Source organism: Ovis canadensis, chromosome 3 (genome assembly GCF_042477335.2).
Source record: "Ovis canadensis isolate MfBH-ARS-UI-01 breed Bighorn chromosome 3, ARS-UI_OviCan_v2, whole genome shotgun sequence".
Classification (NCBI taxonomy): domain Eukaryota; kingdom Metazoa; phylum Chordata; class Mammalia; order Artiodactyla; family Bovidae; genus Ovis; species Ovis canadensis.
This window is the reverse complement of record NC_091247.1, coordinates 167,591,435-167,607,364: the sequence shown is the minus strand read 5'-3', so window position 1 is coordinate 167,607,364 and position 15,930 is coordinate 167,591,435. Positions and strand designations below refer to the sequence as shown.

At 44.1% G+C, this 15,930-nt stretch overlaps 1 protein-coding gene across 8 annotated transcripts in view; it reads left to right on the top strand.

Annotated features, from left to right (window-relative positions):
- OS9 (OS9 endoplasmic reticulum lectin) overlaps positions 1–14,901 on the top strand; it is a 35,669-nt gene extending 20,768 nt beyond the window's left edge. For 2 of the 8 annotated variants that reach the window (XM_069584804.1, XM_069584803.1), the window contains exons 6-15: positions 9,737–9,947; positions 10,066–10,170; positions 10,391–10,491; positions 10,693–10,744; positions 11,420–11,508; positions 11,737–12,012; positions 12,291–12,480; positions 13,388–13,552; positions 13,703–13,815; positions 14,137–14,901. In XM_069584804.1, the coding sequence (XP_069440905.1) occupies positions 9,737–9,947; positions 10,066–10,170; positions 10,391–10,491; positions 10,693–10,744; positions 11,420–11,508; positions 11,737–12,012; positions 12,291–12,480; positions 13,388–13,552; positions 13,703–13,815; positions 14,137–14,262 (1,428 nt within the window). In that variant the 3' untranslated portion in view covers positions 14,263–14,901. The remainder of the gene's footprint in view (positions 1–9,736; positions 9,948–10,065; positions 10,171–10,390; positions 10,492–10,692; positions 10,745–11,419; positions 11,509–11,736; positions 12,013–12,290; positions 12,481–13,387; positions 13,553–13,702; positions 13,816–14,136) is intronic. The other 6 variants (XM_069584809.1, XM_069584808.1, XM_069584807.1 and 3 more) reach the window with 3 other exon arrangements.
- Positions 14,902–15,930: the final 1,029 nt, after the last annotated feature.

The window sequence follows — 15,930 nt, the reverse complement described above, 5'->3', positions numbered from 1 at the left end:
CTCATTTCCCATCATGCCCTCCCCCACTGCCCAGTAACCCTGCTCTTATTATTCTGTAGCCTTCTGGCCTTTCTTTGTGTGTTTAAAAGCAGTTGTGATTAGAGATTCTTATTTCCTGTTCCCCCTTTTTTAAAAACATACAATGCACAGTACGTTAAACATACTTTGTGCCACCTTATTTTTATACATCTTGACAATAATTCTTAGCAATCTTTCAGGGGCAGTATGTCTAGAACTTTATTCTTTGTTTTCATGTTTACATAATATTCCATTGTATGAATGTTCTATCACTTTGTCACCATTACTATATGCTTAAAATCATTTCCCTCCTACTTTTTGTCATTACAGAAGATAATTCTATTATACATAAAGTATAATTGCTGGGTGCAGGTGATATATATTTAAAGATTGTCTGTAAAAACTTTCTGTTACAGAAAATGAAAAACAAAACCAGAATTGTCCAGTCACCTCCCTGTGTATCATTTGGCTTCAACCAATATGGCCAGTCTCATTTCACCTATCCCCTTGCCCACCTCCATGCACTATACTTCCACTCCCAGCTTATTTGGAAGCAGATTGCAGGCATCATCTCATTTCATCCTTAAATATTTCTGTGTTATCCCTAAAAGACTAGAGCTCTTTTAAAAATATAACCACAGTACTATATCACACTTGAAAAATTAACCAAATTTCTTATCACCAAATAGTCAAGCATTTCAAGTTTCCCTGATTATCTTATATATATATATATATAATATATATTATATATGTATATGTATAATAGTTACATAGACTTTCATGGTTATACCATTAAATTTGAGTCCTTTCAAATTTGGTGAGACTGGTACAGTACAGTGTATGTCAGTGTCTGTGAATGATTCTTTGTGTTTGAAAAGAACATGTCCTCTACTGTGAGGCACGATGTTTTCTGTATGTCTTTTAGGTCATGCTGTTCAAATCTTTTATATCCTTACTGATCTGTCTCCCACTATAATTATGGATTTGTCTGTTTTTACTTATTATTCTTTCAATTTATTCGTCATTATTCTGTCAGCTGTTGCTTTTTGTATCTTGGGGCTATGTATCAATTTATTCAGCTAATGTTTAAGTGTGTCTGTGTGCCAGGAACTGTTCTAGTTGCTAGAGATATTTCAAGAGAACACGAGACAAAAATGCCTCATCTCGTTGGGAGAGACAGACAAGGAAGATAAAGAATTACACACAATTTAAATTATTATTCCTCATAAATTGAATGGTTTAACATTATGAATTGACCTTTATCTTAGTAATTTTTTTACTTTAAGTCTCTGCTGTGATAATAATATAGCTATAACGGCTTTGATTGAGTTATGTTTACTGATTTTTTTTCATCCTTTTGTTTTTACCTTTTCTATAGTCTTATGTTTTAAGTGTGTCTCCAAATAGCACGTATTTGTATTTAAAACATTTTCAGCCATTTATATATGTGTGTGTATATATTTGGACTTATGTCTAACATTTTATTTTATGCTTTCCTTTATTCCATTTTTTCTCTCCTTCCTTGCTTTTGGTTTATCTTAATGATGCCACTTTTCTCTCATCTCAGTGGGAAGTTTTGCTCTGTCTATTTTTTTAAATAACACGTTTATGGAGATATAAGTCACATAGCACATAATTCAGGGTGTATTTCGGTGGTTTTTTCATGTATTCAGAGGTGTGCAGCCATTAGCACAAGCAATTGTAGACCATTGTCATCACCCTGAAAGAAATCCTCTACCCTTGAGCAGTTACTTTCTATTCTACCTCCACTCCCCACCCCATCTACCTCTCCAGACAACCTCTCATCTTTCACTCTGTTGATGTAATGGTTTATAATGTGTGACCTTTTATGTCTGGCTTCTTTCATTTATCATGTGTTCAAGAGTCATCTGTGTGTAGCAGGTACCAGTACTGCTTTACATTTTATTACCAAATAATATTTCACATTCTATCTATTCTTTCATCAGTTGGTGAACACTTGGGTTGTTTGCACTTTTTGGCTATTATGAACAATGGTGCTTTAAACATACGTGAACAGGTTTTTGTGTGTTTTTTTCTTTTGGTATATACCAAGGAATAGAATTGCGGGATCATATGGTAATTCTATATTAAATTGCCAGACTTTAATATTTTTAGATTGCCAGACTTTCATTAAATTCTATATTTAATTGCCAGACTTTTTCTGAAACAGTCCCATTGTTTTATTATATAATCCCACAAGTGTTGGGTGAGAGTTTGAATTTCTCCACATCCTCTTCAGCACTTGTTTTTCACCTTTTTTAAAATTAATTAATTAATCTTGTTTTACTTTTGGCCACGCTGGGTCTCCGTAGCAGTGTGCAGTCTCCTCATTGAGGTGGCTTCTCTTGTAGCGGGCTTCAGTAGTTGCAGGACGTGGGCTCAGTTGTTGTGGCTGTTGGATTCTAGCTTGCTGGGTCAGTAGTTGTGGCTTAGTTGCTCCTCGGCATGTGGGATCTTCCCAGACCAGGGGCTGAACCTATGTCCTCTGGATTGGCAGGTGGATTCTTAACCACTAGACCACCAGTAAAGCCCTGTTTTTCATCTTTTTGACTGTAGCCTTCCTAGTGAGTATGAAGTGGCATCTCATTGTAGTTTTGATTTGCATTTCCTGATGGTTAACAATGTGGAGCAACTTTTCGTGGGCGTATTAGCAATTTGTCTTTTTTTTTAGAGAAATGTCTATTCAGATCTGTCGCCCATTTGAAAATTGCATTGTCATTTTATTATTGAGTTGTAAAACTTCTTTATATATTCTAGATACAAGTTCCTTATCAGATATAATTTGCAAATATTTTCTCCCATTCTGTGAATTGTCATTTCACACTCTTGATGGTATCCTTTACAACACAAAGGCCTTTAATTTTGATGGATTCCAATTAATCTTTTTTTTCCTTTTGTTACTTGTGCTCTTGATATTGTACCTAACAAATCATTGCCTCATTTAAGGCCAAGAAGACTTACACTTATGTTTCCTTCTAAGAGTTTTATAGTTTTACCTTTAGGTCTTTGATCCAATGGGAGTTAATTTTTATGTATGGTATGAAGCAGGAGTCAAACTTCATTGTTTTGCTTGTAGATATCCTTTTGACTTAGCATCATTTGTTGAAAAGACAGTTCCCATTGAATGATCTTGGTAACCTTACTGAAAGATGATAATAGTAAAGGTTAATTTCTGGACTCAACTCTGTTTCATTGGTCTGTATACTTATGTTAGTACCACAATATCTTGATACTGTATCTTTGTAGCAAGCTTTGAAATCTATAAGTACGATTTGAAATCCAATCCTGTTCTTCAAGATTGTTTTGGCTATGTGGAGTTCCTTGAATTTTCATGTGAATTTTAGGAACATAACTTCTGCAAAGAAAGCACCTGAAATTTTGATGGAGATTGCAGTTAAATCTATTGCTATCTTCACAATATTAAGTTTTATAATCTGTGAACTAGGATATCTTTCCATTTAAGTCTTTAATTTCCTTCAGCAATGTTTTATAGTTTGGGGTTTTTTTTGTTTTGTTTTGTTTTGCCTTTGAAATAGTGGATGTTAAAGAATAGTTAGCTATTGTTTTTGTAATATTATATTTTAAATTTATTTTTTAAATAGAAGCATTGTTGGATTAGGGAATTCCCTGGTCTCATAGAATGAGCTGAGAGGTGTTCCCTCTTCTTCTATTTTTTGTGTTTTGGGGTTTTTTAAATATTTATTTATTTAAAAAAATTATTTATTTTTGGCTGCACTGAGTCTTTGTTGCTGTGCATGGACTTTCTCTAGTTGCGGAGAGCAGGAGCTCCCCTCTAGCTTCGGTGCCCGGACTTCTGTTGTTGCAGAGCATCAACTCTAGAGCTCAGTCTCAGGAGTCGTGGCACACAGGCTTAGTTGCCCCGCGACATGTGGAATTTTCCCGGACCAGGAATCGAACCCACGTCCCCATTTGCAGGCGGATTCTTAACCAGTGGACCACCAGAGAAGGCATTATTTATCTGTTTGTCTGTCTATGCCAGGCATGCAGAATCTCCTAGTTGCAGCATGCAGGATGTTTAGTTGTGGCAAGCGGACTCTTACTTGCAGCATGGGGTCTATTTCCTTGACCAGAGATCAAGCCTGTGCCCCCTGCATTGGAAGAACAAGTCACTGGACCACCAGGGAAGCCCCTCCTCTTCTATTTTTTTTGAAGAGTTTGAGACCAATTGGAATTTTTATGTTTTAAATGTTTGGTAAAATTCATCAGTAGACCCATTTGACCCAAGCTTCCCTGTGTGGGTAGTTGTTTTTAATTACTAACTTAACCTCTTTAATTGTTACTGGTCTATTTGAATAGATTTTTTCTTCTTTACTCAGTATTTTGTGTCCTTCTAGAAATTTGTCCATTTCATCTGAGTTATCTGATTTGTTGGCATATAGGTGACCATAGTATTCCTTTACAATCCTTTTTACATCTGTAAGGTTGGTAGTAATGTTCCTTCTTTCATTTTGAATTGTACCAACTTGAGTCTTCTCTTTTTTCCTTGATCAGTCTAACTAAAGTTTTGTCACTTTTATTGATCTTTTCAAAAATCAACTTTTAGTTTATTTTCTCTATTATTTTTCTGTTCTCTATTTCATTCATTTCTGTTCTAGTCTGTATTATTTCTTTCCCTCTGCTTGCTTTGGGTTTAGTTTGCTTTTCCTTTTCTAGTTTCAAAGTGGAAGTTCAGGTTATGGATTTGATCTGTTTCTTCTTTTTTATACTTTACAGGTAAAAATTTTCTTCTAAGCACTGCTTTAGCTGCATCCATAAGTTCTGATATATTATGTCTTCATTGTGTTTTCATTCATCTCAGTATTTTCTAATTTTCTTGTTATTTCTTTGAGCCATTGGTTACTTAGGAGTGTATTTGATTTCTACACATTTATGAATTCCTCAGATTTCTTTGTTATTAATTTCTTTTTTAAATATAAATTTATTTTAATTGGAGGCTAATTACTTTACAATATTGTATTGGTTTTGCCATACATCAGCATGAATCCGCCACACATATGCATGTGTTCCCCATCCTGAACCCCACTCCCTCATCCCTCCCCATACGATCCCTCTGGGTCATCCCAGTGCACCAGCCCTGGGCATCCTGTATCATGCATCAAATCTGGACTGGCAATTCATTTCACATATGATAATATACATGTTTCAATGCCATTCTCCCAAATCATCCCACCCTTACCCTCTCCCACAGAGTCCAAAAGACTGTTCTATACATCTGTGTCTTTTGCTGTCTCGCATACAGGGTTATCACCATCTTTCTGAATTCCATATATATGCATTATTATACTGTATTGGTGTTTTTCTTTCTGGCTAACTTCTCTCTGTATAATAGGCTCCAGTTTCATCCACCTCATTAGAGCTGATTCAAATGTATTCTTTTTTTATTTTTTTTAATGTATTCTTTTTAATGGCTGAGTAATACTCCATTGTGTATAGGTACCACAACTTTCTTATCCATTCATCTGCTGATGGACATCTAGGTTGCTTCCATGTCCTGGCTATTGTAAACAGTGCTGTGATGAACACTGTGGTACACGTGTCTCTTTCAATTCTGGTTTCCTCGGTGTGTATGCCCAGAAGTGGGATTGCTGGGTCATATGGCTGTTCTATTTCCAGTTTTTTAAGGAATCTCCACACTGTTCTCCATAGTGGCTGTACTAGTTTGCATTCCTACCAACAGTGTAAGAGGCTTCCCTTTTCTCCACACCCTCTCCAGCATTTATTGCTTGTAGACTTTTGGATCGTAGCCATTCTGACTGGCATGAAATGGTACCTCATTGTGGTTTTGATTTGCATTTCTCTAATAATGAGTGATGTTGAGCATCTTTTCATGTGTTTGTTAGCCATCTGTATGTCTTCTTTGGAGAAATGTCTGTTTAGTTCTTTGGCCCATGTTTTGATTGGGTCATTTATTTCTCTGGAATTGAGCTGCAGAAGTTGCTTGCATATTTTTGAGATTAATTCTTTGTCAGTTGCTTCATTTGCTATTATTTTCTCCCATTCTGAAGGCTGTCTTTTCACCTTGCTTACAGTTTCCTTTGTTGTGCCGAAGCTTTTAATTTTAATTAGGTCCCATTTGTTTATTTATGCTTTTATTTGTTATTAACTTCTAATATCATTACACTGTGGTTAGAGAACATACTCTGTCCCTGTTTTTATAAAAAATGTATTTTATTGAAATATAATTGATTTACAGTGTTGTTTTAATTTCTGCTGTAGAGCAAAGTGACACACATATATACATTCTTTTTCATAATTATTTTCCATTATGGTTTATCACAGGATATTGGATTAGTTCCCTGTGCTATACAATAGGACCTTGTGTATCCATTCTGTACATAATACTTTGCATCTGCTTGGGCTTCCCTGGTGGCTCAGATAGTAAAGAATCCACCTGAAGTGTGGGAAACCTGGGTTCGATCCCTGCATTGGGAAGGTCCCCTGGAGAGGGGAATGGCTGCCCACTCCAGCATTCTGGCTGGAGAATTCCACTGGCAGAGGAGCCTGGCAGGCTACAGTCCATGGGGTCACAAAGAGTTGGACACGACTGCTCGACTTTCACTTTTGAATCTGCTAGCTTCAAACCTCCAGTCCTTCTCTTCTCCACCTCCCCTCCCCCTTGGCAATCACAAGTCTGTTCTCTATGTCTGTGAGTAGATTTCTGTTTCATAGATAAGTTCATTTGCATCATATTTTAGATTTATGTAAGTGATATAATAAGGTATTTGTCTCTTTCCAAATCACTTCATTTAGTATGATAATCTCTAGAGGTCCATCCATGTTGCTGCGAATGCCATTATTTCATTCTTGTTCACAGCTGAGTAGTATTCCAGTGTGCGTATGCATCACATCTTTATCCATTGATCTGTCAATGGACATTTAGGTTGTTTCCATGTTTTGGTTTTTGTAAATAGTGTTGCTGTGAACATAGGGGGTGCATGTATCTTTTTTAATTATAGGAGAACATACTTTATATGATTTAAATTTTTAGCTCTTTGAATTTATCATAATGACTACTTTAAAATGTTTCTCTCTGAAATCTAACATCTGTCTCCTCTCACAGGCATTTTCTGTTGCCTGCTTTTTCCGTGTATGGATCACACTTTGTTTCTTTGCATGTGCATCTCATAATTTTTTGCTGAAAAGTGAACAAAAATATATTAAAATATACCTAAAATATTTTAGGTAATATATTGGAGCAAGTTTGGATACTAATTCTTGGCCTCCACCATGAGACATGTTTTGGTCATTTGCTTGTTTCTTTCGTGACTTGGCTGAGCTATTTTAGTGAGGCCTACTCCTCTTGCAGTATGAAGCCCTGATGTCACTCCTCTGAGGGCACAGCCATGGGCATGCACACAGCCGCAGTTCATGATGGTGTGTCAGCAGGGCTCCCTGTGACTGTCTCTCTTGCTGATGTGTTAATCTGTCTGCCTCTGCCTATATCATACCCAGCTGTTCATACTCATTAATTGCTAGCCAATTGCTCTGTAGTTTTTGACATGTGGGGCATAAGTTGCGCCATAATCTGATCCAATTAAATTTGGGCTTCTGTACCAGGGTTGTTTTTGATGATACCAGCCTCTTCTTTAGTGCTTACCTCCAATTTTTTTCATTTTTTGGAAAGTGCCCTTAGGCTTAAACTTCCTCATACTGTTTCACAAGAAGTCAGTTCATTTGGAAAGACCTTTGGAGCTTTCTGTTCTAATGGATTGCCTCTCCCCCTGGCAGAATCTCTAAGCCCCTGCTCTGGAGCTGATGTCAGAGACACTGACCCAGTTCTGTCAGAGTGACGCTCCTGTTTTATGAGCAGAGACCTGGGCAGGGGTGATAGCCTCTGGTCCTCTCAGTTCTCATCTCTGTTGTGAAGCCTCTGCCCTTTCAGTGATCTGTGGTGAGGGTGATCAAGGCCCAGTATTCCTGTCCTTCTGCTCCTGAGGTGCAGCCACTGTCCTATGAGCGGGGCTGGGTGGAGGGAGTCCTCAGTCTCTTGACCGTATTCAGCAGGTATTCTCTGCAACTTGTAACTAGAGGGGATTGAGGAATATTGGTGGCCTGCCCCTCTGGTGACATACCATATCTCTTGACTGGTTGCTGAGGGGATAGAAGCCCCATTTTTTGGAACTTACTCACCTGGAATGGAGCATCTGTCTGAGCTGTGAAGTCAGGGTTGAGAGAAAAGAAGGAGGGTCATGGCCCAAGTACTATAAACTTACACTATTCAAGATTTAGTGGATTTTCTTGAATAGATGTTTCTTAATTTGTTGTATGTCCTTAGGAAAATTTCCAGAGATTTTAAATGCCTGAGTTAAAAAAAAAAAAAGTGTTCACCAGTTATGGAATTTCACTAGGGAGTGGATCTGCAGAGCTCCTTGGGCGGCCACTCAGAAGTGGGACCTCTCTTCTACTTGTAACAGTTACTTTAGAAATTACAGAGTGTGTGTGTGTGCAAGCTCAGTCGTGTCCAACTCTTTGCAACTCCATGTTACACAGAGTCGGACACGACTGAAGCGACTTAGCAGCAGTAGCAGCAGCAGCAGTCCTGCCAGGCTCCTCTGTCCATGAAATTTCCCAGGCAAGAATATTGGAGTGGGTTGCCATTTCCTCTTCCAGGGGATCTTCCTGAACCGAGGATCGAACCCACATCTCTTGCATTGGCAAGCGAATTCTTTACTGCTGAGCCACCAGGGAAGCCCCAGAAATTACAGGGGTGAATCCTAACTAATCAAAGGCTAACATTAATTGATATCTTTACTCTCTTTCTGATTAATACAAAGACCTTAGAACTGTTTAAAGTTTTTTTAAATCATACACACATGCACACACACACAGAATATACATATTTCAAATACATATAAAAATATATATCAAATATGTATAAGTATGTACATACTGTATTTACATAAAGCAAGAACATGAAACAGAAATCAGCTGGTTACCTACAGTTAAGTTGCCCAAGTTCAATTCGTATTTTTACCACTTACCAGCTGGTCAGCCTTAACAAGTCCCTCAACTATATCAAACCCCTGTATCTTGAGCCACAGAGTTGAGATAATGTTACCTCCCTCACTGGGTTGTCATGATAATTAAATGAGCTAATGCATGTAAGGGCTTCCCTGGTGGCTCAGAGGTTAAAGCGTCTGCCTCCAATGCGGGAGACCCGGGTTCTATCCCTAGGTCGGGAAGATCCCCTGGAGAAGGAAATGGTAACCCACTCCAGTATTCTTGCCTGGAGAATCCCATGGATAGAGGAGCCTGGCAGGCTACAGTCCACGGGGTCGCAAAGAGTCAGACAGGACTGAGCGACTTCACTTCACTTCAATGCATGTAAAGGGCTCCCCTGGTGGCTCAGTGGTAAAGAATCCACCTGCCAGTGCAGGAGACGGGGGTTCCATCCCTGGGTCAGAAGATCTCCTGGAGAAGGAAACGGCAACCCACTCCAGTATTCTTGCCTGGGAAATCCCATGGAGGGAGGAGCCTGTCAGGCTATAGTCCATAGGGTTGCAAAAAAGATCCAATGTAGCAACTAAACACTAACAATGCATATATAGCACCATATACACAAGGCACAGAGCACAGTGCCTGCCAGACTGTAAGTCCTTAATAGCAGACAACTGTTTTCAGAATAACAGTAATGGTTGGTGGTGATTACTATTTATTCATCCTCCTGTCCTGGCAGTTCCTCTGTGATGAGGGTGCTGGTATCTCTGGGGACTACATTGACCGAGTAGATGAGCCCTTGTCCTGTTCTTACGTGCTGACCATTCGAACTCCTCGGCTCTGCCCTCACCCACTCCTTCGGCCCCCACCCAGTGCTGCTCCCCAGGCCATTCTCTGCCACCCCGCCCTGCAGCCTGAGGAGTACATGGCCTACATTCAGAGGCAAGCTGGTGAGTACTTAAAGGAGGACAGGGAGGAAGCAGACACAGAGGGAGGGACAGGCAGAAGATCGAGTATCAAGGAGCTGAGAACGTGTCCTCGTCCCGCGGACACGCCATCTTCCGGTAGACTCAAAGCAGTACGGAGACAGGGCCCTAGAGGGGCGGCGGCAAGACCCGGACCCTCCAGTGTGGAGTGAGACCAAGCCTGGGGTGGTGCCACCAAAGAAAGCAGGTAGGTCCTTGAGTCACCTGTTTCGTGACACACGTCTCCACTTCTTCCTTTCTTCAGTGTTACTGTCCTGTGCACCCAGGGATGTGTTGTCTTCAACAGCCCAACAGCCCTGACTTTTGGGGTGGGGGAAGGAGTACTACAGGCCCTAACCCCTCACAATAGAAGAGGGAAACATATCCCATCTATCCTTTCAGGTTTCTCTTTGTTTTCTGTATTCTAGGTGCAAGCCCAGCCAAGGAGAACAGTAAAGAATCAGATTTCTGGAAGATGCTTCACGAGCCAGAGGAACAGCCCCAAGAAAGGGAGGAGACACAGGCTGAGGTGAGAGCCAGCTTCCTAGCCACCTCTCTGAGGAGGCTGAACATGGGCTTTGGGTCGAAGGGCCACTCAAGCCGAGGTTCATTATGAGATGACCTCTTTTTATCTAGGGATGCAAGACCATACCCAGAGGCAGTGCCTTAAGAGTTTGGTTGGCATGCAGAGAAGCCTGTGTACTTGACTCTGCCCTTTTCTCCCCATCAGGAGCAGGAACCAAACCTTGAAGCCATAGACCCACCGCCAACCTCTCCCGACGGTGAGTGAACTCTCCATGTCTCCTATACTGCTTGCGTGTGTTTTCAGGTTGGCAAGCATGGCGTGGGGATAGACCTAGACACTAGGAGGGAGGCTGAGCAGCCAGGCCAGCAGCAGATTCCTTTTTAGAGACAGCAGTGCTTCTCTAGGGGGGTAGCAGAACATAGTGGTTCCACTGCTTGCCTGACTTTATAGTCCTGGATAATTTCACTCAAGCTCAATTTCCTTACCCATAGCATGTGGGCAATAACCCCTAACTTAGAGGGCTGTTACAGGATTAAATGAGAATGAATCTAGTTTACAATACAATCCCTGGAACTGAGTAGACAAAAAAGGGTTTGTATTTGTGGGGAGAACAGGATTCAGGGAGGAGGAGCCCTTGGTCCCAGAATCTTTTCTGTTGACCTAAAAGCCAGGTTGATTGCCAGGAAGCCCTCAGTGGCACGTGAAAGAGCAGGTAACTCGGCAGCCTGTTAGCATCCTTCTCTCTCTCACCTGTGAGGCCCCCTTAGGCCCCCTAAGTGCTCTTTGGAGGGGTGTGTTGGCCACTGTCTCTCAGACCAGACAGGTAGTTCCTGGAGCCAGGGACCATGTCCTTCCTTGACTTCCTTAACTCCTCTTCTTAGGAAGTAAAAGTAGAATTAATTTATGATCTATTCCTATTCCTTCATCTCAGATTTTCAGAACAACGTACAGGTCAAAGTCATTCGGAGTCCCGCAGACTTGATTCGACTGATAGAGGAGCTGAAGGGTGGAACAAGAAAGGTATGAGCCCTGCCCCTGGGAAAGTTGGAACCTTTCTCCCTGCTGGGGGCACCCAGAACACCACCCCTGAACTGGGCCCACAGAGTTGCCTCAACTTCCTTTACTCCTCATGAGTCCCCAACTAAACCACATCCCTGCTGTCTGCCCCCCACCCCACACTGTTTGTCTCTATGAAAAGCCCAACCATCTGCCATTTCTCTCTTTTTCCTGATCCTCACCCATCCAAAGGGGAAACCAAACACAGGCCAGGAGCAGCCTGGAGACAGTGCTACAGAAGTCCCTTTCAGGGAACCAGAGGTGAAGGAAAAGGGAGACCCAGAACAGCAGAATGAGGTTGAAGAAGAGGAGGATGATGAGGATGAAGACGAAGATGAGGATGAACGGCAGTTGCTGGGAGAATTTGAGAAGGAACTAGAAGGTATACTGCTCCCATCAGACCGAGAGCGGCTCCGGGAGGAGGTGAAGGCTGGCATGGAGCGGGAGCTGGAGAACATCATCCAGGAGGTGAGCTCTGCTCTCCCGCCTGCAGCTTCCAGCTTCCTTGGCTGCCTGTGCCGATAGGCGGAACCAGTTGAGGGGCTGGAAGAGAACCCGGGCCACGCCTCGCCTGCCTGGGGCATTCAGCCAGGAGCCCTGAACTGCTAGTTGCTTAATTAAAACTGGGACGGTGGGGAAGGGGATCTGTGAGAAGGATGAGACTTAGCTGTTACTCCTTTGTAGAGCCTGGATAGCCCCTCACTCCCCAGATCCCTGACTCTCCACCCCCATCTTGGGCCTCCCAGACAGAGAAAGAGCTAGACCCAGACGGGCTGAAGAAGGAGTCAGAGCGCGATCGGGCTATGCTGGCCCTGACATCCACTCTCAACAAACTCATCAAAAGGCTGGAGGAAAAACAGAGCCCAGAGCTGATGAAGAAGCACCGAAAAAGGAGGGTTGTCCCCAAAAAGCCTCCCCCACCCCCTCAACCAACAGGTGAGGGCTGTCAGACAGGAACAAACGGCCAGGTCCATCACCTTTATCCCTTCTGAGAATGCTCACCCTCTCACTCTTTCTGGAACACCATTCTCGGGCTTCCCAACACCTCTAGCCCTTTGCCTGGTTACTTCCTAGTGATCCTTTTGAGAAGCAGCTTTCAGAGCCTGTGTGGCTCCCTGGCATGGCTGTTTCCTGGCTTGCTCTATACATCCAGTGTCTAGCACTTTGTCGGTACCTTGTGATTGATGAGTAGATGCTAAATGAGTGACTGTGAATGTGCAGGCCAAAGGCCACACACCTGTGACAGGTGCTCCTGTCACCTAGGACTGCACAGGGAGCGCCCTCAGCCTGCAGAAGGGAACAGGCAGCCCAGCTGCTCATAAGCCAATTGCCTGGACAGACTCATTCCCTTCCTGCTGTGTCCCTTGTGTCTGTCTCACGGGTCCTGTATGTGTGGAGGCCAGGCATTCCAGGTCTAACATCCTAGTTTCAATCCTTCCACCCTGCTATCTCTGTTATAAACACTGAAATGTCTTTCAAGTCCCAACATTGTTGGGTGCCAAACCAAAGTTTTCCAACCTCCTTCTTAAAACAAACTTCTCTGCAGGCCCCAACTTCTCTGATTTTTGCTTCAGAAAACATTTGTTTTCCTGTAGGTGATGGGCAGAATTACTGGGTCCAGCGGGAAGAAAGGAAACTGCAGTCGGTGGAGGGAGCTTTATAGGTTGGAATGGGGTGGGGAGTGATGGGTCCTAATTTATTCTGAACCCTGACTCACATACCTGTTTGAGAGGGAATAACTTGCCGAAACCAACTGATGGCTTAGGGAGAGGCGAGCACCCCAGCCCCTAACCCTGGAGTCACGGCTCTGCTTTGTGTCTCCCTGTGTGTCTCGCCCTCTAAGAGGAGGATCCTGAGCACAGAGTCCGGGTCCGGGTCACCAAGCTCCGTCACGGAGGCCCCAATCAGGATCTGACTGTCCTCGAGATGAAACGGGAAAACCCACAGCTGAAACAAATCGAGGGGCTGGTGAAAGACCTGCTGGAGAGGGAGGGACTCACAGCCGAAGGTGGGCCCTGGGGGATTCAGAGCTGTTGGTAGGGCTTGCTGCTGGAAGTGGAGGGGCTGGGGACCTTGGCTGGGGACCCAGGGGGCAGAAGACCTACACTGGAGCTGCCACCTGGCCTCTCCTCTCACTGCCCATCCCACTCCTTTCCAGGGAAAATTGAGATCAAAATTGTCCGACCAGGGACAGAAGGGACTGAGGAGGATGCACGCTGGCTGACTGATGAGGACACAAAAAACCTCAAGGAGATTTTCTTCAATATCTTGGTGAGAGGCACCCCACCCGAGTCCTAGACTTCCCACCTTCCCTGTCCCCCAGCAGGCTGAGGGGTTGAGGGTGAGGTTTAGAGTCCTCCAGGCAGCCCCCAGCCTTGCCTCTATCCGAGCCTCAGTTTCCTCATCTATAAGAGGAGGCTATCAGTTCTGGGTGTTGAGCCCTCAGCAAGAGCCCTACAAGTCACCTGTGTGAGTGCTGGCTCCTGCCTCGCCACCAACAACTGCCCGCCCACCCCCCACCCCCATCCTCCAGCGTCTGCTACAGCCTCTGCTTATCCCACCTCCCCACCCCACCGTGTGGCCTTCCCCCAGGTGCAGGGAGCTGAAGAGGCGCAGAAAGAGCGGCAGCGGCAGAAAGACCTGGAGAGCAATTACCGCCGGGTGTGGGGCTCCCCAGGCGGGGAGGGCACTGGGGACCTGGATGAATTTGACTTCTGAGACCACCACCATCAGCTTGCCAAAGAGTCCAGAGTCTTCTAGACTGGCCCTGCCTCTGTCTCCCACAAACCCCAGGGCACTGAAGGCAAAACAGCAGAGAGCTGAGCTGTGAGCTGTGGACCCCAAGGCCCTCCTGGGGTGTGGAGGGGCTGTGGGGCAAGTGCTGCTGCTACTGCTGAGACCTGGAGACCTCCCAGGCCTGTGTGATCTACTGTCCCTGGTTCTCCCCACACCCTCTTCCTTCCCTCCTGGCTTCCCCTGCTGTCATCCCCCAGCTTGTGGGTTCCTTTCCCCTCCCTAACGAACATTTTGAGATCTTTTGAGTAGAGCAGGGAGAGCAAGAAGAGGGGCTGGTTGGCAGGCCCTAAGAGGTAGGCCCTCCACCCTTGCCCCACTGCTATTGAGAGTCACCTCCCTGCTTCCCCCAGATCAGCTTGAGATGTCCTGCCCCTTTCCCTTTCCACACTGTTCCCTACAAATCTGTGCTTCTGAGTGGAAGCACCTTCTCTCTGTTGCTGAGAAAATGGGAAGAAAGTTGCCCACCGTCTCTGACACAATCCCACGAAAAGGGTAGGCTACAGACCCACCTACCATGTTCTAGAACAATCAGGTTTCTAAATAAAGAACTGGACCATCAAACCATCAGTCTTTTTTTCTTTGAGGGTGGGGGGCTCAGTAGAGGAGACTTGGTGTTCTCCTAGGATGGAGGGCATGCTCCCTGATCCTTTTCTGTGCTTCACAGTCAGGGCAGTGGCAGTGGATCTGGGGTATGCAGAAGAGACCAGGACAGTGAAGCAAAGCCTGCTGGCCTGGCCAGGACTGAAGCAATTCCAGTGCTAGTCTCCCTCCTTTCCCTCATCTGTCCATTTCTGTTCCTTCTCTTCCCTTTATATCCCAAAAGCCACAGGGTACATACAGAGTTACCCCACCATGGGGATCCTCCTGCTGCACTCTCCCTACAGTGTGCTGCAGACTCCATCCCCATACCACTTCATTTCCCAGAAAAGACCTCTAGCTTTGGTCATGCCCAGAGAGAGGGCTGCCACTCACACAGGTCAGCTCCATAGTATGCCAGTGGTTGGTGGCCTGGTTAGGTATCTCCATCTCTTTCTCACTAGCAAGTGCAAATCTAGGTCCCCTGCTTCTCCTACTTTCTTTCTCTGTCTGCATCTCTCAGGTGTGCAGCATTTCTGCTGACAACTTCACTGACTCATGAGATAAGAAATAGAGGGCGTGAAACTCCCAGGTCTCCAAAAGTGGACAAAAAGATTCAGCTGGGGAAGGAAGCTGTATGAGGCTGACCCTCTTCTTGCTGAAAGTGGTCTTATACTTGTTGAGCAAGTTATGCTTAAATTGTTTTATTTAAAATTACAAATGGGTAGGCTTCTAAAATCCTGCAACCCCAGATCCACTTGTGCATCTTAAGGAGAGGGATCTAAGACACCACCACAAGTGCAGCTACAGGCAGAATGGTGGGTTCAAATTCCCACCCCTCCACTTACTATTAGTAGGGCCTTGAACAAGCTGTTTAATTTTTGCAGTGCTGTTTCCTCCTGGGTAAACTGTGGACAACTATACTGGCCTTGGGTGGTTGTGAGGATTGAATGAGATAGTGCGTGTGTTGTGCTCTTAGCACAGTACCTGGCCCGTAGGAAGTACTCAATAACA